This window comes from Pezoporus wallicus, unplaced genomic scaffold (genome assembly GCF_028554395.1).
Source record: "Pezoporus wallicus isolate ANWC-B61680 ecotype Strahan unplaced genomic scaffold, APGP_CSIRO_Pwel_v1 contig_3365, whole genome shotgun sequence".
Classification (NCBI taxonomy): Eukaryota; Metazoa; Chordata; class Aves; order Psittaciformes; family Psittacidae; genus Pezoporus; species Pezoporus wallicus.
Window position 1 is genome coordinate 1,960,567 of NW_026640883.1, and position 23,872 is coordinate 1,984,438.

The 23,872-nt window shown below is 36.1% G+C and overlaps 1 protein-coding gene across 4 annotated transcripts in view; it reads left to right on the top strand.

Moving 5' to 3' along the window:
* SLK (STE20 like kinase) overlaps positions 1-23,872 on the top strand; it is a 48,726-nt gene that overhangs the window by 7,378 nt on the left and 17,476 nt on the right. For all 4 annotated transcript variants that reach the window (XM_057421092.1, XM_057421094.1, XM_057421093.1 and 1 more), the window contains exons 2-8: positions 13,756-13,920; positions 16,236-16,284; positions 17,008-17,157; positions 20,916-20,988; positions 21,217-21,411; positions 22,096-22,177; positions 23,139-23,267. In XM_057421092.1, coding sequence (XP_057277075.1) covers positions 13,756-13,920; positions 16,236-16,284; positions 17,008-17,157; positions 20,916-20,988; positions 21,217-21,411; positions 22,096-22,177; positions 23,139-23,267 — 843 coding nt within the window. The remainder of the gene's footprint in view (positions 1-13,755; positions 13,921-16,235; positions 16,285-17,007; positions 17,158-20,915; positions 20,989-21,216; positions 21,412-22,095; positions 22,178-23,138; positions 23,268-23,872) is intronic.

Here is a 23,872-nt window from a genome sequence, read left to right on the forward strand (position 1 = left end):
CCCTCTCCTGAATTGTGGTTTATGAATACTGCTTTGGTCTTTGTTTCCTTGTGCTCCCCCAATAATCTTTAATTAGATTATACATGGAATTGGCACATTCGTATTGCCTCACCTCTTTTGCCCATTGTCTTACTTCACTGTAGTTTCCAAATTATTCAAATACAATGCTTGTGCTGTGTTTTCATCTGACACTGTTTGGATTGTTCCAGTTGTCAGCATTCAGTGACAGAAAAGTCAAGAAATTTGAAGTTATGAAACAAAGCAGACTGAATGAAAAAAATGAATGATGTTTTATAATTTTTGTCCAAACCCATGTAAAATACATATTGTCAATCCCTCTAATTCACTTATAATGGCTTTATAACAGTATGGAATTCTTGAAAGACATTTCAACTGCCAAATATGTCTCAAATATGTTATGTGGAAACACATTTTTTTCCCCTCAGAAATTGGAATGAATCTTTTTTGAGAGAAAGCAGACTTAGTATTTGCAGAATATGTTTGGAGGGTGTCAGGCAATAAAAATTGGCGAAGTAATATTCAATAAAAAGTACTAGGCTACTTCATACTTCAACAAAAATGAAGGCTTTAATGTAAATGTTAACTTTCCATTGGCATTTCAAATTTTCTGTGGAATATGCTCTACATTCATGATATAAACCAACTGAAGTACATGCAGCAGCAACTAAAGTGAAAAATCCACAATAAAATAGTAATGGAAGATTCTTTGTATACTTAATGTACCTCCTTAAAGTATCACATTTGATTTTCAGGAGGATATAATGTCTCTTACAGCAATTCTAAATATATGTGAAAGCAAGTTACAATATTAGAAGTCATGGATTTCTCTTGTTTATTTTCACTCTTTTAGCTTAAGAGTGGTTTGCAGTATCCTGTAAGACTGCGTGTGTTTATATAGAGAGGTTAATGTAAAACAGCTAAGCATGAGTGATGATTTGGAAGCTAAGAGAAAGACACAAACATTTTCCCCTTTACATAGCCATGTTTATATTTTGGAGCCATTTTCTATTTAGTTAATTACCTATAGCCCAGAGGAAGAAATTGTTCAAGCATAGATTCATGTTTGAACCGAGTTCCACCCAAAATCTGGCTTTAAGAAGGTTCTAATTACCTGAAGCATGCTATTCTGTGATATGATTTTTACTTTTTACTGATTCTTCTATGGAGAAGAGTATGAAAGTGAAAAAAATAAGATCTTTTCGATTCTCCTCTCTGTCCCTCTGGGAGTAGGGCGAGGGAAGTAAGGGGGAGAGTGAGTGAACAAGTTACCTGACTGGGTTTAAACCACGACACAGCCAAATCAATTTATTGATTAGAACTTAAAATTTGCTAAATCTTCTCTCACTACAGAGGACTAAGTGATTATTACCTTAAGGTGTCAGTCTTAAAAAATAATCTGTTGGTTGTTGTTTCAGAGAAACCTGAAACTGAAGGAGGCCATAACAAATAAAGCAAATTTATTATTTTTAGAAAGTATTTTTTCTGAAGTTGCATTAATGCACTTTCTCAAAATGAGAGGGTAAGCAGAGAGTGGAAGGGCAACTGTACAGTCTGAAGGTTTGGGGAGAGCCATTATCCTACAACTTCGGTTGTGCCTACATCGAAATAGTTTTACCTAGTATGAAAGCAATGATGAATCCCAGTGCTAAGGCAGAATCGTTTTGGTATTCATCTAGCTTGATAATGAATTGGAGAAGACTGTCCCTTAACTTTATTCATATCTCATTGAACAGTTTAGATCTTTCTGGGACTTTCTTGTTTAAGAAGGACTTTAAGGAACTAGGTTTTGTCTCTAGAAGTATTTAGTTGTAACCATGATTCAGAGAACAGTATTCTGAGGGAAGTTACTATAAATTTGTTAATGATACAGTATAACTTGGTAAGACCTTTTGCAGTGGAATTTATTCTTTATCTTGTAGGTGGTGGTTCCCTTGACACAGACTTGTGCTGTGAAACCAAAGCTTTTCTCTAGTACATGTCTAAGTTTTCATTATAGAAGATGACTTTTCGCTTTTATATCTAAGCAGTACTTTACCAGGAAAAGAGTTAATAATCTGTAATCAGAAGGCAGGAAAACCTTAATGGGGTAATGTCAGCCGAGTCCTTCAGCAAGAATTAGCATGTTGCAGTAAACCCTCATCTCCTTCACAGCCTTTGTCTCAGGCAGGCTTTACTCAATTCATATGCTCCCTTTTTCGTTTTGTAAAGTTCAGTCATGTTCCTGCCCCACCTTCAGCTTTTCCTGTTTGAACTGAAGAGGCCCAGCCTTTTTAGTCTGCTTTTTATAAGACAACTGCTTGACCCTTTAATGATTTTAATTGTCCTCTCATTCTCTTACTTGCTCAACTTCTGTGGATGCCACAGATCTTTCAGTTCACCATTCAGGCAACTGTTCTATTTTTTGGTGCTTGATAGTCATGGGTCAGAACCACTGTGCAACTGCATTGCACTGTGAAAACTGTGATCATTGCTGGGAAATACGGTTGGAAGAGTTTGAAGAGGAATTATCCCCCAAGCAAACTGAAATCATTCCAGTAATGTTGAGAAATGGGTACTCTTGAAGTTAAGCCAAGCTTGTTTTTATCCTTTCACCCTTTCCAAGTAGTTTTTAACTAGTAGTGAAGTGAATGCAGTAGCCAAGTTTATAAGTAACCTGAAAGAAGGAAGTACTGTCTGCTATTTTTTAGCTCTCTGGGTGGGAAGTCTGAAAGCTTAAGGATCATCATAAACAAGAAAAATGTCAAGTGTTTCCTATTGATTTACAGGATAACTGAGGTACCTGAAAATGCCTCCTCTGCTTTTGTATATAGCACAACTTTAACCTATCTTTCAGTAGTAAATATAGATGTTCTGGTCAGCTTAACAACAACCCTAGAAGTTGTTTGTTGAATTGGCTTGTTGCAGTTAAATAAAAAACAAACCACACACTTCCCCTAACATTTAAAAATAAAATAGAAAAATAAGCAAGTGTTCAAACTTAACTCTTCCATTTGTGATGTCTGTGTATATGTGGTGGTTCAATGTTTATTGATGCTGTTATAACTCCTTAGTGTTTAGTGTTTTTATTAGTGGCCTGGCATGGGACCTTACCTTGAGGCAGTGCAATACGAAGAAGATTCTTCTGATTCTCTGGAAAGCACTTAATCAGTATGGAATTGTGATACTAAGTGAAACAGTCAATAACACATCTTCTCAAAAGTGGTGCATTTCAATAGCTTTAGTAAGTACAGAAGCACTTTTGAATGATGAGTGGCTTGGTCTTTACCAAGACTGTTTTCCACAGCAGTTTCTCATAGTGCTAGTCAATGCAGCCAGAGTTCTGGCAGTGTGTTCCCTTTCCCACCTACTTCCTTGTGACAGCTCTGGTGCTTGCCAACCCCAGGATGATCTGGTTCAAGGAACTAAGCCACCCAAAAGCTGATTGTACATGTAATCTCCTTGGCTTCCCAGATCAGCTCACGGGAGGGCCAGACAAGTGGCAGTGCTGATATAAGGGTAAAATGACAGGACAATGTCAGCATTGGCTTAAATAGGTATAAAAAGGAAGCATCAGGGTGGCATATCATGAAGTTGTTAAGGTATGTCAGATCAATGTGGTTTTGTAAGAACAAAGGGAAAAATAGACCTGTTGTATAAATCATCTATTGTTAGCAACAGTACTGATAAAAGGCAGTTTTGCTAAATGGTGCTGCTGGTGTTATCGGCCAGTAGTTCTGTCCCTTTGCATCACTGGCACTCATCCTAAAAGAATTTTGTTATGTGGAATCATAGAATCAACTAGGTTGGAAAAGACCTTCAAGATCATCAAGTCCAGCCATTACCCCAGACCACATATATAGGCCACCACATATATATACATATCTTTAACTGGAAATATACTAAAAGCTTGTTCTCCCAGTTTTTTTCCGGGTGGTAATTCTTTTTTATACTTTAGGCATGACATACAACTGCTAGAAAAGAATGAAAAATTTATAAGACTTCTTATTTGGCACCAAATTTACCTATATGAGGAAAGTACAGAAACTGAATTGGAGTGAGCAGTGTTTTGAAGTAAGAAATGGCCTAGATAATTTTCCCAGAGGAATGGAATTCTGCATTTCCTCTCCCTGTATAAATACACTACGAAAGATAGCCCTTGGCTTCAAAAAGCCTTCAGCCTAATAAAAGAATAAAAAAATAAACACGACAGAAAAGGAGGAGTAAGAGAAAGGGAAAAAATCTTGTCAAAGAGAAAACTACTTCGTTTTTAACATCTGTGCTGGTGCAGGCTCATTGCTGTCACTTCTTGGGGACACGGGCAAAATAAAGCTTTCATAATTTCATTTAAAGTAACATTGCCACACTATTAAGAGATGAGAACAGCACTTCCTCTTGAACATCTTGTTTGTTTAACTGTTTAATGTTATTATGATAGGTTGAAAGATTATTATATGTTGGAAGAACATTGTTCCTACTTTGCATGAAGATCTCTTACTGATAGAAGCTCACAATTTCGTTAAGCTGCAAAAGTATGAGTAAAGCAACTGTTTTCCCTTTGCATATTGTGTGCATCAAACTCTGGAAAGACAGTCAAAGTATCATGATTTGGTTTTAATAATTTTATCAATTAATGCAGTTATTCCTTTGATCATTTGTGTTTATCACTAGCATATTAAATAAATTCTGAATGAATTGCAGTAAAGTGGCAAACAGCAAGTGCAAAAACTGTATCATAATATGAAAAAGATTATCATCAGCAGCATGCTACCCCTACAAACCAGTTAATGTGAAAGGCAGCATCAGAAGCAACATGTTCCACTACTGTGCTGAATACAAATGAAGTTTACTTACAGAACCCAAGATGCTATTTCTGTGGCAATTGAGTAGCCAGTTTTCAAGGGATACCAAATGTTTATTCAGATGGTGCTTTCCCATTTCTTGAGATGTCATACTTGCAGCACAAAAATAGCTTAGGTCATTATAAACTGTATTTAAGGCAACCTTTCTAACTCACGTGTGGAAAGATTTCACTTTTTTGTGAGTTGGTATGTAGCTTTGGGGTTATTACTTAAGACTCAGAAGAAGACTACTGGCAAGTCAGTGACGCACAAGTGTAAAGTAGCACATACAACATCATAGCGAATTTTGTGATTGATAAAGTTCATTGTAGAACTTACTTGAAAATAACTAGCTTATGTTGAAGAGAGCTGAAAGGCATTGGCATAACTGCACTGATTTCTTTGGTGGTTATTGCTGTCTTTGCAGTTGGTTTCTGTTATATTGTTTTAAAGATGAGTACGTAAGGAGGTAGTAACTTCCCTCTAGAATTCTAAATTTCCCATTCTTTTTAGAATTACCATAAAGAGAATATTAACTGCTTTCTGTAACAATTTTACTTAAAAAACGGGGATAATGTTGGACAGCTTTTTTATGAAAGCTGTCAAAAGCTACTTCCTTTTTTGTTACTTCAGAAATAGGGGAAGTTTCATCTTACAAGACTAGAACATGCATGGAGAAACAGAATATATGCTTTGATAGTTTTGCAAGAACTGTTGCCAGTTTTAATATGTTACTGATGTAGTCATGTTTCATTTCCCACTGTTATAACTGTCTTTTTTGTAAAATACTGAATCCTAAACTGCCTGTGTATCTTACACTTTTCCCTTTAAAATATGAAGTATATTTTATTTATTGTTCATTTTAGCAGGACAGAGAATTAAATGGGCTGGTAATGCTTCATCTTGTTTCATTTGTCTCATTTAATCTTTTTCCTCTGGCTACTTAGGTGTGCTTAATGCAAGTCATGAATGTGGTTCACATTGCAGTATCAAATTATACAGAACTTTTTCCCAAACTGCCCATATTTTTCAGCTAGTAAGATGTATACACTTTAAATGACAGTTTAACTTACATCTGTTACGTCCCATCATCTTCGACAATAAATAAATTGTCCTAGTGTAGGTCTTTAATGCCTTCCTTCTGCTGTATGAAATGTAGAGCTTTTAATACTATTCTTTACTTTTTTGACACCAAGATTTTTTTTGTTTTAATTTAATGGCTGTGCCACATTTCATCTCTATGACTATGTAGTTTCCCTAGTAACGTGTCAGAAGGCCTTTGTTGAAGGGTTCTTGAACTTCAAAGTAGTTGTCATTTTTGTTGTTTATTATTTTGTTGACTTGTTCATTTCCAGTTGGGAAAGGCAGAATTTTCTATGCTCAAGTCAGATATGTGCTTCTTTGTTGTTGTTCTTTTGTTACATATGAATAGCTGTGCTGGCTCAGCGAACAGCTGTAGCCATCTTACAGCTGAGCTGGCTAAAGGCTCTGGGCAGAGCAGATCCCAGTTTTGTTTTGTAACCTGACTCCAAGGAGCAGCGAAAGGAGGAACTGTGGGTTGACCTAGCCAATTTATTAAGAAACAGTAAAAAAAATCTAGTGTGATCTATGTACATCTGTGACTGTACACTATAAAGTTCTAGTAAGCAAGATGACAGGAAGCTAAAACAGTCCGTGGTATATCTGCAGAAAGCTAGAGTTAGCTTTTACAACTCCAAATGTCTCCTTAGGGAAAGATGTTAGCAGGAGTAAGCACTGGCTCTTAGATCTCAAGTGAAATAAAGCATTCTTAGAGATATTAAATAACTAGAAGCTAGATTATAATGTAGAATCGTCTCAAGTAAAGGTATCAGAGGATTCTTAAGTCCTGTATTCACACAAATTGTAAAGTTACCAAGAGCAAATAGAATTTTCAATTTTCAACTTGGCAGCATAGTAATTTTCAGGAAAAAAGAAAAAATTAGGCATTTGGAGACCTTCAGTTCTCACTTGTTGGTTGTCTTGAAATTGTAGTGTACAGCTAGAATTAGCAATTGTTTGATTAAAACCTATTTCTTGAGATCATTATTTCTTGGAAGCATTAGTTTACGTCATCTGGAATAAAGGTGTGTTTATTGCTGGAATAAAGACTTAACTTTAAGATGAAGTGACCAAAATAAATTTGTAAATTAAGAAGTAAACATTGTTTTCTTTTTTCTAATGACACAATACTGAATAAATAACTGCAGGGTATCTGTAATCCAAGATGAGGATACACTGGGCTACTGTCTCTCCTGAGAAGTTGCAAGTCAGTTTGGGGCTGACATTGTCTGATGCTGGGTGAAAAGGAGAAAACCTCTGCCAGCAACTGTTAGTGTCCTCTGCAGATAAAAGATACTGGCAAAGCAGCTTAGCACTGCAGGGATAAATCTTAATTTGTCACACCTCCCCCTTCTCAAGTATAGGAGTTAATTGTAATGCAGAATGGTGTATTTTAATGCTGCTTTTGCAAATGGTATGTACAGTTGTTATAACTGAACTTGGGGAAAAAATTATCAGTCCTTTGGTCTTACACCTGTAACACCACTTATTGTTTTAGTTACAAACATTCCCCCTATATTACCAGCTGTTTTTCCCTTTTGCTTTTATGTGAGCTATCACACAACAGGAGAAAGGAAAATGATGTGTCATTATAAAACCACATGGCATATTTTGGATATTTTCTTGCCAACATTTAGTAATCTTTTCTTCTTATTTTTTGTTCTGTTTTTTTTTAATGGGTTTGCTTAAATTAGAAGAAAGATGCTGAAATCTGATATAATATCCTCTGCTAAGTTTCCTCTGAAGGACTGTTTTAGTTACTTTGCATATACTGGCCAGCTCAGCCATGATAATGTTCAAATATGTATATAAATATTCCTGGCACAACACATGAATCGGGTTGGGAACTCTGGTTAACTGGTTTACAGAATACCACAGAAGTAATGAAAATATGTGAAGGGAATCGTGAGGTTAAACATGAAAATTATATTCCCTACCACTCCCCAGAATAACTTCTGGAATCCTCAGAAACCAACTGTGGCGGAAACAGAAGAACCACAATATGTTTGAAGTACAAGGATGATGTTAAAAGAGTGAAGTTGTCATGGAAACTGCTCCAAAACTAGTATAGCCACAGGGGCAGCACCAGACCACAGGATCGTAAAGACCTGCTTCAGTAGTCTGGGTTGAACCCTGGGTTCCACTTTACTAGTATTTGCTTGTAGAAAGTAGAGGCACTTTTATCTACGGTTCTGTTTCAATATGGTTTTCCAAGCATTAAATGTTTCTTAAGTAGAAGAAACTGTATAATAGGTAGTTATGATACATTGTTCAGACAGGAAGATTTCTGGCTGATAGCTGTATTCTAAGCATGTATCATCTTTGGTAGATACATTCCTGTCATTATCTTTTGAATAGTTCTTTTGTAACACTCACTTCAACAAGTTTTAGCAGGTATAGCTGCAGTTATTCGGTTTTTAATTCCTTGGACCAACCATATCTATAATTAAAAAAATTAAATTCTCTATAGTTTTGGTTTTTTTTTTTTTTTACTACCACATTTTCAAGTGTGTAGATAGGACTGGTGCACTGCTTATGACTGGCTCATTGTAATTTCCAGATCTGTGGAGGCTGTCATCTCCTTCACTGGCCTAATGTGATTTATTGTAAAAGTCGTGGCTTAATATTGCAGAGGTTCCTATTTGCTTTTGAATTCAAACTTTTAATTATATTTATCAACAGACAGTGTTAGAATACATGCTTTCTTTTATTGGATTAATTAGATTCTTTTTCTGAAATTCACTATTAAAGAACACCTTCCTGTGTTTTGAAAAGAAGTTTGTATACTTGATACTGGACAATCATGCAGGTTTGGTTTTGGGGGGTTTCGGGTTTTTTTTAGCTTCAAAATGCACAGGCCAATATTAAATATGGTATAGTAAACTTACACAAAGCCAAGTGCAGTTTACTTTTTCCAGTAGGCCACGCTAGTACTTACAGATTTATTAGATCAGGCTGTTAAAATCTGAAATTTGTCTGTTTTTTTTTCCTTGTTTCATATGTTTAAGAAAACCGGAGATCCACTGCTTTTTGACAGCTCTGAGAAGCAGCTTTTGCCTTTGCCTTTTCAGTACCGATTACTTACACATCATCAGAAAGTATACGGATCTAGATCTGGCAGTCACAGGTTTACACAAAGTGCAGCTTTTTACCTGCAAAAACATCATTTGTTGAGAAGGGATTTGGGTATTTTTCACTTTTTGATGGTCTATGATTATAAGTGCAGTTTAGTTGAGAAGAGTGAGTCAGAAAGGAAGAGCTGCTTAATTGATTTGTTTTGCTGCCTGCAGAACATGCCATGTGGTTACGTAAGATCTCAAAAGAGATCAGGCTTCAGCAAGAAAGGTGAAGAGCAATTTTCTACCTCCTATCTCAGCTTTGTTTCCAGTTGGCTGAACAATAGATGGAGGATGCACTTAACTGTTCAATTGTAAATGGTGGTTAATTTTTAGATGTCTACATGCTGCACTGCACGGTTGGGAAGGAAACATTTGCTGGTGATAGGAAACTAAAACGGCTCCTCACAACCTAGGCTGAAAATTCATATTGCCTATCTAAAGATGAGAGACTACAAGTTATCTCCAAGCTGTAATCCTATTACTCTGGAGCAGTGGCTCTGCTCTCCCTGCCTTCCCATGGCTGGGAATATGCAGCTTCTTGGCTGGGTGCCCAGGCAGTAAACCTGCCTTTTAATATTCTGTTATCAGCCTCTTCACAAAGCTTCTGGCTCTGGAACTTGTATGTGGTTATATGATACTGTATTAAACCCCAGCACTGATAGGGAGGAGTTGCTAATTTCACATGCTCACGGATCCTAGTCTTGTGTAGGATGGTTATTCTTCTTTCTTGTACTGATACGTTTTCAAATTTTTATGGTTTTGTGCATTAGGTATTGCCATTTTAGTGTGAGGGATTTAGGTTCACAGAAGAAAAACAGTCTGCAAGTTTTAATTTACAAGATCATATTTATTCTATGCAAAACTGCAGCCCATCTTTCTAAAAGGACTTTATCTTGGGAGAATAAGAGTATCTGTGTTTTCTACTAATGAGACTATGCCATCCATTGCTAGAACCATGCTGTAACATACAGTTTGCTATTCAGTTGTGCATGCTGTCTCTCTGTAAGTTAACATTTCTGCAGTAACCTTAAATATATAATGCAAATAGAAGTTTTGGTGGAAGGATTACCATATTTGTTGTTGCATATAAAAGTTAATAATAGCTATGTCATATTCCATTAGTCAGGTCTTGGGGGAATGAGTTACTCCAGTTTTCAGCAACTATGTATAAATCTTTTTAAAAGATCAAATTTTGCTAATGCAGAGAAGGAAAAGCTTAGTCCCCCTTTCTTTCCTGTTTCTACATAAGGCAGGATTGAACATTGAAGGTGCCAGTTTGGATTTCTTAGTTTAGGACTGAAGCTTAAATGACATGTCACGGAAGCAGAATCAAATGTATTTAAGCAAGGCATTTGGAATAACTTGAATTGGTAGTTGAAAGCTGAAATATAGGAAGAAACTACTGGGTTCCTGATACAGGACATACTTTGAAAGAGCAGAACCTCTGAGTAGCATAAGTTTTTATTTGTCTTTAAATGTTCATGTACCCAAATGCAAAATGAGTATATGCAAATCAAGACTGCATCTACACAGTCATTGTTGCTCCTGCCCTGACCTTTGGAGAATGTTATGTGGCAGAAGAAGGACTTCAGCCAAAGTCTAGAAAAAACAAACATGCCCACGAAAAGCTGTAAATGCTTTTTGTTCCTCTTAATCCAGAGGGTTTTTTTTGTTTTTTTTTCATACGATATAGTGCTGCATAAATCCTGTGCATGAGCAGTAAAAAACCTCTCCTACCAATTCAGAAGAGCATATTTCTTACATACTTCTTACAGTAAGCTGCGTAGATAGTATTTATTAGAGTGCACTGCTGGGTGGAGATGGGTAATGTCTTATTCAAAAAGAACTTTAAAAATCATGTTTAAAATATATAAAGATTTTTTATTATTATTATTTTCAGGTGTAATTTGATGCATGCTTAAAATGTTTGGTCAGGCCTCAGAAATACCCAGTGGAAATATTCTACTTATAAAGCTTTTTTCTTTTGCGATCTTAAAAAAAAGTCTGGATCTAGACCTACAAAATTTTACTATCTCAAGTCGGAACAAAGGCAAACATTTGTTTTGTTTATAATTGTTAAGATATCCATAAAGATAATCATACCAACTCTGTAATCACTTCTGGTTTGTAAATGAAGTGTTTTAATAGAGCTACCACAAGGAGAAAATAAAAGAAGCTTGCGCAAAGCAGATTTCTAGTTACTTCAAGCAAAAGGATCTGGGAAAAATCAAGATACAAAGTACTCTGTCAATAGGAAAAAAAAACTAAAATATGCTGTAAATGCAACAAACTACCTAGCAAGTAGTTTACCAATGCTTCTTTCTGTCAGGTGAAGCTGAATGTGAAAAACAGTAAGATCTGTTACTGTCACCTGGCATAGACTTTAAAAATAGTTTTATTTAAACAAAGTATTACTACCATTATATGGTTTACATGTAAATATGTGTAAAGATTAATTTCGGATTTTTTCCCCTCTAAGTGTCCTTCTAAGGTACAGTGGAGTGTGTGGCTGTAAAAATGTGACTTTTCACTTAATATTTGAGTTGCCTAGAAAGGTATTTTAACAACCATTTTCTGTACATGTAAAGCTACCAAGTCTAATTCTCTTGTGGAACCAGACGTGTTTTACCTTTCATGTTTAATTTACAGTGCAGCTCTGGAATAGGAAGGTTGGTCTTACATTCTTGCTACAAGGCATGAAACCAAAACAAATTAAGTTTGTGTTGTGAAGCAGACTTTTTTCTTATTAGGATGTGTGTTGGATTAGAATGTTTGATTATTAGAATATGTGCTGGAAAACAACAGACTATTATTGTTTTCAAACAATAATATTACATGGATCCTGTACCTCTGTTGTTAAAAATGAGAGGGCAAATATTGAGGTTGAGAAGATGGTTGTTTGTTTTTTTTTTTGTTTTGGAAAGAATATCAAGATAAAAATGAATGTTACAGAAAACATTTACCCTCAGCATATGATGAATCAGCCAGGACTATACTTATAACTGGTACTGTTGCTTTACTGAATGTTATCATAACTGTTTATCTTAAATCTTTTATTCTCTTTTGCCACATTCAGGAAATTATTTATGGCTGTGAAAGTAATAAAGTATAGATCTTGGAAGTCATTCAGAAGAATTCTTACTTGCTGTCTGTCATCGGCTTTAGTCTGATAATGAGATTAAGTGACAAAAGTCAGGTTTGGGGATTCTTGCTGTGTCCTGTCCTGGATTCATCTCAACTAGGTTTGCCCCGTGGGTTGCACCAGCAGTCCCAGCAGAGAGACAGGATGAGCCAGCTTTTGATGCTTTACATCAGGAGTCAGAATTGCCCCTGCAGGTTCTTGTCTCTTGCTGCTTTGGAGAGAGCATATGTCCCTACTTCTCACTGAATTTAATTTGAATGTCAAAAGCTAGGTGAAGTAAATCCAGGCCTTTTCTTCCAGGTCTTTATAAATGGTGAAGTCAGCCTCAGTCTTACAACTTCATTAATTCAGAGGCAAAAGGTGACCACTTTTCAGACTGGAATTGCTTTGACAAACTAATGTTTTTATGATGGCTTGAGAAAAATACACTTTCTTGTTTAAAGTTTACTTAATTCCAAGTTGTTACAGTATTCCTTCAAGCATAACTTGCAGTAAAATTATTAGAAAGTGTGTATAATTTTGTGTGTGTATGTACACATACAGGCTAGGTGTTTGATATTTGCTTTATGGCCCACATATTTAAAAGGAAAACATAATCTCACCTTGCCTAGTTTTGCTGGATTAGTGTCTCAGCAATATTCTGTGAGTAAGTCTTCAGAGCAACCGGTTTCTGAATTTTTTGCTATTTAAATAATAGTCACCCTAGTTGTTTGTGTGTTCTTAGGTTTAAAAAAAGCCAAGACTATTTAAATGCATAGTAGAAATGCCTGGGTTTGTTTTGTTTAGCTTGGATTTTTTATCCCCTTGGGTACCTGTTTTGTTTTCCTCCTGCCTCTTACTTGTTCTCCCATTGAATTTATCACTACACAAGTTCTAGTTCTCCCAAGTCCTGACGTGCGGAGTAATAGAGGCAGGCAGCATTTTCAGTGTGGCTAACTTCAATGAGTAGCCATCTGTGGAAGTCCTTCTGAACTTCTGAAGCAAAGAGAGCAAAATGCCCAGACAAGTTAATGATGGCTTGGCAGCTTTGTAATGTGGGAGCTTGAATACAGCCCCTGGATGAAGAGCCTAACCTACTGATTACTGGTAGAGGAGCTGCATTTCTCTGTGGCTTTGCGAACAGCTGTGCTGCCCCAGCGTGGGGATCCTCAGAAGGGCAAGAATGTGCACTCAGAAATGAGAGAGAGGGTGGTAGGATAGATGCTTCATGCTCTTGCCAAGTATTAATAGGTAGTTTTTTGAGGAGCAACACAAAACTTTTATCTTTAGAGTACAAAATAGTAACAACCCTCAGCTGTTAACTGCGTGATGGTTTGAGGAATGTGATGAGAATTATTTTTATATTCCTGGCTCTCATTGTTTCTTGACCATGAGAAAAGTTACTAAACCTCTTTTCTGCTAGACTTTATCTAGTCTTTAATATGCAGGTCTTCTCTTTTTGTAGAGAATCAAACTAAAGGTAGGAAAGCAGTACAGAACTATCCAGAGAGGGGTTTTTGTTGTTTATTTTTGGTTTATTCCTGCTGACAGTTATCTGGTGAAATTCACACGTGTACATTTGCTGTGACTTTTGTAGGCTCAGAACAAAGAAACGAAAGTTCTGGCTGCTGCGAAGGTGATTGATACTAAATCAGAAGAAGAACTTGAAGATTACATGGTTGAGATTGATATATTAGCATCCTGCGATCATCCTAATATTGTTAAGCTCCTAGATGCTTTCTACTATGAAAACAATCTGTGGGTAGGTATTATTTCTTCTATTTACTTACTTCAAAAGTAAATTCTACAAAAGTAAAAAGCATATTTTTCTTCATTTAAAGATCATTTGTCCATCACATCTTTTTTGGGTTGTCGCTGTTGGGATAACTGTTCAGCTTCAAAACAAATTTATAAATCATGGGTATGACTTCTAGGAAATTGTCAAATTGAGCTACACTGAGTCATTTGGTCAGGAGTTTGAATCTACAGTTTGGAAGTTTGTGCATTTTGGTATGTGGAGAGAGTTCTTAATGCTTATTTGTAGCGGCAGGACTCAGATTGTAATTACATGAGCACAATTTAGGGTGAGATTTCAGAATCTGCAGCTGAAAAATAAATAATATGCTGAAAAGGTCAGCCTGTGAAGTAGGTATTTTAGAATGAGCCTATTGATACTTCCAGGAAGGACAGTTTACTAAGACTTGGATCATAATTAATTTACTTAAAACCTTTATATCTAGTAGGGAGCATACATATGATTATACATCACTTTTCTGCTGTATCTTATGCATTGAACAGCTTTAAGTATGAAAATACAATTTTTTTTCTTCCAGGCAATGCAGTGTAATATTTCAAGTGCTTTTGGAACTGTACAGAGAATACATGGGTTTTTTTAAGAGTTTATAATTTGAAAAGATACCTAAAACAAGTAAATCTCCTTCGAGTCTTACAAACATGCATTATCCTTTAAGCACAAAAATATTAGAAGTGTAATAGCATGTTTCCTGATGTAGATTTATTTTGATAAGCTTTGTGAAAACCTTGTGTGATCTGAGTGCAGAGTAATTCAGATTGTGTATAATGATACTGTATAAAACAGTGGATTACTGAAAAGATTCCCATGCATATAGGTCAGCATGAAAGCGGGTGGGCATAGGGGCAGAATATGAAACTGAGTTGATAGGCTTCACTAGCAGAATAAAGGTAGAAGAGGAGTAAATAGTTTGAAATTAAAATTGTAGCTATATAGTTACAGTGAGGTGCAGAGACAAGGAAGGGCCAAAGGTAAGGCTATAATGATGTGGTAAGTAAACGGAATTTAGTGGAGGAAAAAAGAAAAGAATGATAGTTGGCAAAAGAATATGCTTTTGCTTTCCAGTTTTAGAAACAATTTCTGTACCATGGAGACCTTTGTCAGGTTGTCAAACCAAACAGCAGATTTTAGAGAGAGAAATTCTGTATTTACAAATTCCTACACTTAAACTACTTGGCAGTAAGTATGTAGAAGCATGAAAATGGAATAATGGTTTAAGGGATTTACGAAGTGTTGCATTATGTATTTGTTAGTACCATTGTAAGGATTAATTATAATACCAATTTGAAGTAATATTTAATATAGGTGGTGTATATATAGAGAAAAAGCATTATGGTACAAGGTAAAAGGTATAATTTGAGTTTTCCTCTTTTATGGGAAAGTTTTCCTGCTTTTAAAAGTACTCTAAATGAAAAAGTTAATGTATTTCCCAGAATATTGACCATTAGGATTCTGACAAGGAATACTCATTAGCTGTTGGACTGAAAAGTGTCTTTGAATGCTTAAAGTTCAATTTAAAGAAGAAAAAACACATAAGGGTGTCAGTCCTGGATGACCTTTCCTCTTTCTTGCTCTCCTCATTCTCTTTGTGTACTTTTTTCTCCTTTGTCTATGTTCTTTCTGTCCTACATGTCAGCATAGTTTGTGCCCCAAAATAGTTGCAGTTTATTTTTGTTTCAAATGGAAACTGAAAACTGAAGATGGAGTTCTAGTATTATTAGATATTGTAGGCATCAATGAAAATGGAGGAAGATTCATGTAAGCGTCTGAATGTAACCATTTTCTGTTAACTTTTAAGAGTATTTTTCCCTATTTTCATCTCATTTGAAAAAATACAGGTGATATCTGCTACTGGGAAATCATACGGCTCTTGTTCTTGACCTTCAGTCAGATTATAATACAGAAATACAGTTGAATAATTAAGAACTGAGTTTGTAGGGATTGTGTAAATCACATTAAAGTGAGTCAGGTAGAAGCTGACTGTTTTATTATAAATTTTATTATGGAATTTTATATTTTGATTAAAACTTTTGTCTGAGCATCCTCAAGCATTTTTCAAATCATTTGCTTGAGCAACATAAGCCCTACTTTTAGCTGGGTAACAGTTACTATTGGGTAACCAATATTTTGCTGAGGTTAGGTAAATAATTTGTAAAGGCCAAATAGTCTGAAATTCTGGTCTTCCAGTAATGCTCCCATAATCAAGGTTCAGCTCAGCAGAACTATTTAATTTGTAATTTGTGTATTCTTTTGTTTGTATACAGATCCTGATCGAATTTTGTGCAGGTGGAGCAGTAGATGCAGTAATGTTGGGTAAATAAGTTGTTTCAAATAATAAACTTCATAACATCTTAAAATTATAATATATATTGTAAGACTTGTTTCATATGTATATTGTTTTGAAATGCAAATATTTATGTAATTGGTGTGCTCTGTGTCGAATGTCGGGGGTTTTAAATTAGGATTTACACCTCTCTCTGTGGACATTATAGTTAAATTAATTTTCTCTCATCTTTAAAGTATTCATTTACATTTCAAAACACATTTTTGTCTTGACCCTTTAATGAATGTGATGAGTTGTCCTCATATGCTTATTGAGCTCTCTGTTGTGAGCCCTTTTCAGGACCTCATTCTTTCCCTGCCATCTTCCAAATTACATTATGATATTTTTTGCACATTGCATAAACCTTAAAGTTAGATTTTTCTGTGTTTATTCCTCAATTAGGTGAATGTAATGAGTAAAGGATCTAGTCTTTAACATTTCTGTGTACCACACAAAAGAACCAGTCTCTAAACTATATAGCCTTTTCGCAGTTCAGATAGGTAGGTATGCCACGTTCATAATGAGGAGGGGTTTGGGTACAAGGGATGACATTATTAATGAAAGGAGCAAGTATGTTAAGGTAGAAATTTTTATGACATATGATATTAAGGATCTGTCAGATTAATTAATTTTCACAGATACTTCTATACAGCTTGCTATGAACACATAAAACACAAAAATGTTGTGCTTATTTCTGTCTCTTTCTCCTGTAGAGCTTGAAAGGCCATTAACAGAGCCGCAGATCAAAGTGGTGTGCAGGCAGACACTGGAAGCATTGAACTACTTGCATGAAAATAAGATCATCCACAGAGATCTAAAAGCTGGCAATATTCTTTTCACATTAGATGGAGACATTAAACTAGGTAAACATCCTGCATATAAAAGTCTTTCCCAGAACTTCGCATGGTCTTATAATTGTATTTTCCTTCGGCTGTAGCTTGGCAGAATTCAGTATTTATCTATTTAAATATCAGTCTAATAAGGAGAGTGTTTTCGGATGCAAGGTTCGCTACAAAAAAAAAGTAAAGCTTGAGTAAATGCCATAACCATACTTGACATATCTTTCAGATTTAAAAATCAGCAGGGGTAGGACTCATACCAATATCTGTACTAAGCTGGCTAAAGTCAGACACAGGCCCAACTGTTTCTTAGTATGTGTTCTTAATTGTATTTATCTTTACTGTGGTAACATCAGAACTTCCCTTTGAAGTCGCTAGTTTAGAAAATGAACATCGCTCAGTATCACCAAAACCCAGTACCTAGTACTGTTATCTCTTCTATTATTGAGAAAGAAGTAATAATCTTATGTACTCAATTTAGGCTTTTTCATGCCTTTCTTAATTGTTCATTGCACTGAAATTAAGATAAAACAGTCTGGAAGAAAATTGATACATGCTTACTATTATTGATTTTTTTATATATATATATATATATTTTACCTGAATTTAAGCATTCATTCATGTTTTCCTTCTGATGTGGTAGGGAATCCATGAGGATTCCTCCATGAAGAACTGACAAAGGACTATTGCTGTTGAATAGCACCCCTTCAGCCAGCCAGGAAGTCATAGGAACTGTCTACATTCACTTTGTTAGGGCTTCATCAGGGGCAAACGTGCATAAGCTGTCAGCCTTTACAGTGGCTTTACCACTGTCATAATTCCTTGACATAGCAGCTTGCGTTCAGGTTTCAGACATGTTTCTCTACATGTTTAGCTGTGTTTATTTGGATACAAGTTACACAGAGGGTAAAGTCAAAGAGAATCAGAAGATCACGGTGAAGTGGGGCTCTACATTTCCCAGCCTTGCTGCATACATTCCTTTTAAGTGTAAGCAAGATGTGTCCAAATTCATAAATATAACTGCTGCGTAACTTGTATTGATCACAGTCTCTCTGTGGGGTATAGTGCATCATCTCTCTTAAGAAGTTCAGAATATTTAAGAACCTGCTTTTGCTACATTGATCAGTTAAGTGAATCTCTGCAGTTTGCGTGGATTCCCTTGCAGATCATTACTTGTACGTTAATACTTGAATGTACCTTTCTCTTCATCCACAAAGTACATGTAACTTTACAGGTTACAGGTTTTCTTGGAAGCCTGAAAATTTAGTGATGGACTCAGTCTCATAGGCCTTTTTTATAAAAGTGATAGAACCACTATCTTAGTACTACTGTAAAAGAAATCTCAGATCTTAGTAAGAGTCTCATGGTCAGAGAGAGAAACATTTGTTTCTGTGCATTTTATTTGCCTCACATGACTTGGCTCCTCATACAGGCTGGAACTATTTTAAGATTTTGTCAAGCTTGGTTAATGCACAGCACTGTGCAGGCTGTCAGGATACTTCACAGTTCAGATCATGGGGAGATTTCTTTCACACATACATTTAATAACGTATTAGGTTTGTTAATTAAGTTTTCTAAAAAAGGATGTATTTTAGTTTTGGAAAATAAAGCATCCCTTAAATGAGCATTTTACTCCTTATAAACGATTTGTATTTTGATTCTGACACACACAGGAATGGATAATTCCTTCTTTTACAAATACAAATAATATTTATAAAACAAAGGTAGATAAATCTGAACTTGCACAAGTCCATGGGTCCTGACGAGATCCATCTGTGGGTCCTGAAGGAGCTGGCAAATGAAGTTGCGAAGCTGCTGGCCATCGTATTTGAGAAATCATGGCAGTCAGGTGAAGTTCCCGATGACTGGAAAAAGGGAAATGTAACCCCCATTTTCAAGAAGGGGAAAATGGATGACCTGGGGAATTACAGACCAGTCAGTCTCACCTCTGTGCCTGGCAAAATCTTGGAGCAGATTCTCTTGGAAGGCATGCTAAGGCACATGAAAAACAACAAGGTGCTTGGTGACAGCCAGCATGGCTTCACTAAGGGGAAATCCTGCCTGACCAATTTGGTGGCCTTCTATGATGGGGCTACAGAACTGATGGACAGGGGTAGAGCAGTTGATGTCATCTACCTGGACTTGTGTAAAGCGTTCGACACTGTCCCACATGACATCCTTGTCTCTAAATTGGAGTGACATCAATTTGATGGATGGAGCACTTGGAGGATAAAGAACTGGCTGGATGGTCGCACGCAAAGAGTTGTGGTCAATGGCTCAATGTCCGGCTGGAGACCAGTGGTGTCCCTCAGGGATCGGTGTTGGGACTGGTCTTGTTTAACATCTTTGTCAGTGACATGGACAGTGGGATTGAGTGCGCCCTAAGCAAGTTTGCCGATGACACCAAGCTGTGTGGTTCGGTTGATACCCTGGAGGGAAGGAATGGCATCCAGAGGGACCTTGACACGCTTGTGAGGTGGGCTGATGCCAACCTCATGAAGTTTAACCATGCCAAGTGCAAGGTCCTACACCTGGGTCGGAGCAATCCCAGGCACAGCTACAGGTTGGGCAGAGAAGAGATTCAAAGCAGCCCTGCGGAGAAGGACTTGGGGGTGTTGATAGATGAGAAAATGAACATGAGCTGGCAGTGTGCGATTGCAGCCCAGAGAGCCAACCATATCCCTGGCTGAATCAAAAGGAGCATGACCAGCAGGTTGAAGGAGGTGATCCTGCCCCTCTGCTCTGCTCTTGTGAGACCTCACCTGGAGTATTGTGTGCAGTTCTGGTGTCCTCAACATAAAAAGGACATGGAACTGTTGGAACAAGTCCAGAGAAGGGCCACGAGGATGATCAGGCGACTGGAGCACCTCCCGTATGAAGACAGGGACTGTAGTGACAGGACAAGGGGTAATGGGTTAAAACTTAAACAGGGGAAGTTTAGGTTGCTTGTAAGAAGGAAATTCTTTCCTGTGAGGGTGGTGAGGCACTGAAATTTGTTGCCCAGGGAAGTTGTGAATGCTCCATCCCTGGCAGTGTTCAAGACCAGGTTGTACGAGGCCTTGGGTGATATGATTTAGCGTAAGGTGTCCCTGCCCATGGCAGGTGGGTTGGAACTAGATGATCTTAAGGTCCTTTCCAACCCTAATGATTCTATGATTCTCTGAAATTTCCTTCATTGCATTTATTTGTGTAAGGATTTGAGTTTTATTATTTTTGTGTCTGTAGTCCCTCACGGTTTCAGATTTAGCATTTGGACAGATAGCTGTCTTAGGCCTTTTTTCTTCCCCACAGAGTGAAATTAGGCTTCGGAAATGTTGAGTTCATCAAGTAATTTTGTACAGATTGTACAGGGGTTTTGTGCAGATTGAAGACATGTGGCTGTCTTGTCCATTTGCTCTGCTCTCTAGGTCTTCATTAAGAAAGTTACATCTATAGTAAGCATATAACACTTATTTCAAAGTTGTCCTTTTTTTCTAAGTGAGAAACGTAGTGCTTCATAGACAAGTAATATTAATTGCAAAGGCAAAGTTGATTTTTGATTGGATGTTACATCTTATCCCACACAGCTCAACAGTAGCATTACATTTTATTATAGCAATGGAGAATAACATTATCGTTATTATTATTCAATATCTTTTATTAGAAATGCTATGGAATGTTTGTGCTCAATTATCAAAACGTACATTTTTGCTCTGAAACATAAAATGTTAAAAAAATAGTTGTAAAACATAAAAATATATTTTCCACCACCCATTTAATAGCATTTTACTGTTTGCTTTAAGCGGATTTTGGAGTATCGGCTAAAAACACAAGAACAGTACAAAGAAGAGATTCTTTTATTGGTACACCATATTGGTAAGTGCGTTGTTTTGCTGACTTTGAAGTACTAATATCTTAGTATTTCCTTTGCTGTTACTACTACAAGCTTCATACAATATTGTGTAAATATATTTAGTGAAAATAGAATGTGCTTCTTAAAATGTTTCAGTGAATTTATCTATTTAGAACCTTGGTTTGGGGTTTTTTTTCAGAATTGATAAAAAGTGTATTTTCTAATGCAGTATTTCATTACTCTCTTTGCAGGATGGCTCCAGAAGTAGTAATGTGCGAGACCTCTAAAGACAGGCCTTATGATTACAAGGCTGATATTTGGTCTCTTGGCATTACTTTAATAGAAATGGCTCAAATAGAGCCACCTCATCATGAATTAAATCCAATGCGAGTGCTTCTGAAAATAGCAAAATCCGATCCACCTACATTAGCACAGCCTTCAAAATGGTGAGTGTTCTATTTACAACTTTCTCAGCCCAATTTGTAGATTTTGAATACAAGGCATGCTAAGTCGTTTATTTGATTAACTTAATGTTCATGGGCATAGACCTGTTGAACTTTATGGGACTAGCTTAATGCATAAAGTCAGGTACTTATTCTGTCAATGTTTGTACATGTATGTATACAAATTGTATAAGGAGATACGTAGATGGACTGTGGTCTTTTTGTTGTAGTTCTGTATAGAAGCTTTTATTTCTAATATTTGGCAGATTTAGCATTAAAATATGCACAAAATAGCTTTTACAAATGCAGGAAAAGATCTGAAGACCATCTGAAAAACAAGATCAGATGAATGGAGACTAAAGTATTTATTTTTATACTAAGAAAACATTTTTAGAAGCCATATACTATTTGATCATTTTTAATATCTTTATGTGATTCAGTGGTGCAGCAGATGTGTTGTATTATCAATCCAGAGCCAAATGTAAACTCTTCTATCAATGGACAAAACATTTTAAAGATTGTATTTGTGCCACATTGGTCTTTGCATTCGTGTACTACCTTTCTGTTGTCCTAAATCACTAGAAGGACCTGGAGCTGCAGCGTTAGGTGCATGTGAAAGCAAAAGAATATTTCACTGTACCACAAGACAAAAGAAGAACCCCTGCCTGTTTGCTTTTTTTTGTGTAGGTCATCAGATTTTAAAGATTTTCTGAAGAAATGTTTGGAAAAGAATGTAGATGCAAGGTGGAGTGCGACTCAACTTCTGCAGGTAGGGAGAGTTGGATTGTTCAGCACCAGTCTTTGAAAGCAAGGAGATTTTGTACTTTTTTTAAAGCTGAACAGTGTTATACTCTATAAATAATTTCAGGTTAATTGTTCAGACACAATATGGTTTTAAAATTGTTGCATTGATCCTTATTTTGTAAAATTTGATTAAATGATACCAAGTGCAGATCAAATTCGGCATTGACATATTCGTATGTAATTTAATTATTCCGCATAAGTATTTATACTTTGATACTTATAATGGAGGAAGGAGGTATTTACATAAGTAGTCCATTGCTGACAGGTGTTTTAAAAGCTTTAGTCCTCAGCCTTCCTCTGTAATGCTGTCACTGCAGAATAGCTAAGCAGGAATAGATGTGACCAGGTACATTTGATTCTGTCAGCACGAATTTACTTTATCCAGTTTACATCCGGCATATCTTGAATAGATTTAAGCAGCAGGGCCAAGCAGAGAAAGAAGATTCAGACAATGGGAGAAGAACAAGTAGCTGTTTCGTCTTAAAGAAAAATACTGAATTCTATTTTTTGAGAGGAAAAATTGTTCTAAAAACAAAGCAGAATATTTCTAGATAAAGCTTATCAGGAAATAATTTAACTCTGGAACAGAAAAGAAATGAAACTTGTTTCCAGGAAAAATAAGCTTTTAAAAAATCTTTCTACTTCTATTCTTGGGATTGTGAAGCAGGTCAGTACAAATGAATTATCTGTATTTTTAGCAAGTTTGTTAGACTTACACGGTATATTTGAATACAAATGTTTTGATTTTAAAACTTCTGCAGAAAAAATACATCAGGACAGTTATGATTAATGCTAACTCTGAACCTTCCAGTTTGAAGGAAACAAAGTAACGTCTCTCTGAAGTAATCTTTCTTTCAAGTTGCAATTTTCCCCTGTTTACAATGAAGTCAGCATGTAATATTATTCTTATTTTTTATTTTCACAAGCATCCATTTGTTACTGTTACTTCAAATAAACCAATAAGAGAACTGATTGCAGAAGCTAAGGCTGAAGTTACAGAAGAAGTCGAAGATGGTAAAGATGAGGATGAAGAAGAAGAAACAGAAAATTCTCTGGTCAGTTAAAAATTTACTTTTTTAAATATGCAACTATTTTCAATCACTGGTTTCCAATGCAGAGCTCAGTTTCTGATGTACTACCCAACTTTTGCATCAGGTCTTTTAAGAATAACAACATAAACATACTCAACCTTACTATAAAGTAAGTAATTGGCATTTTCAAAATTACCATGTTCTTAAACTCCTTAGGAACTAATAATAAAGAATATTTGCTAATAAAGACTGTTATCTTCACTTATTTTTACATGTGTATGTAGTATAGAATTTTAAAACTCAGATACTGAGTTTTATGTAAATGGTTTTAAGTCAAAATGACTAGATGAAAAGATAAACATGTATTTGTATTCCATAAGAAGCTTAAAACATTAAGGTGGGTATGCGACTGTTATGCTATAAACTGTCAAAGAAAAGAAAAAAAAAGCAAAAGCCTCATATTTTACCAAGGTGTGATTGCATTTATGAATGTATTTCTAAAGATTCTTAAAACACAAATTCAGTTCCTCAAAGGGCAAAGCCATGAAGTTCAGTGGTAGGGCAGCAGGTTTCAGAGTATGCAGGTACTGTGCTTTCTGACTTAACTGGCTCAAGCACTATAAACATGG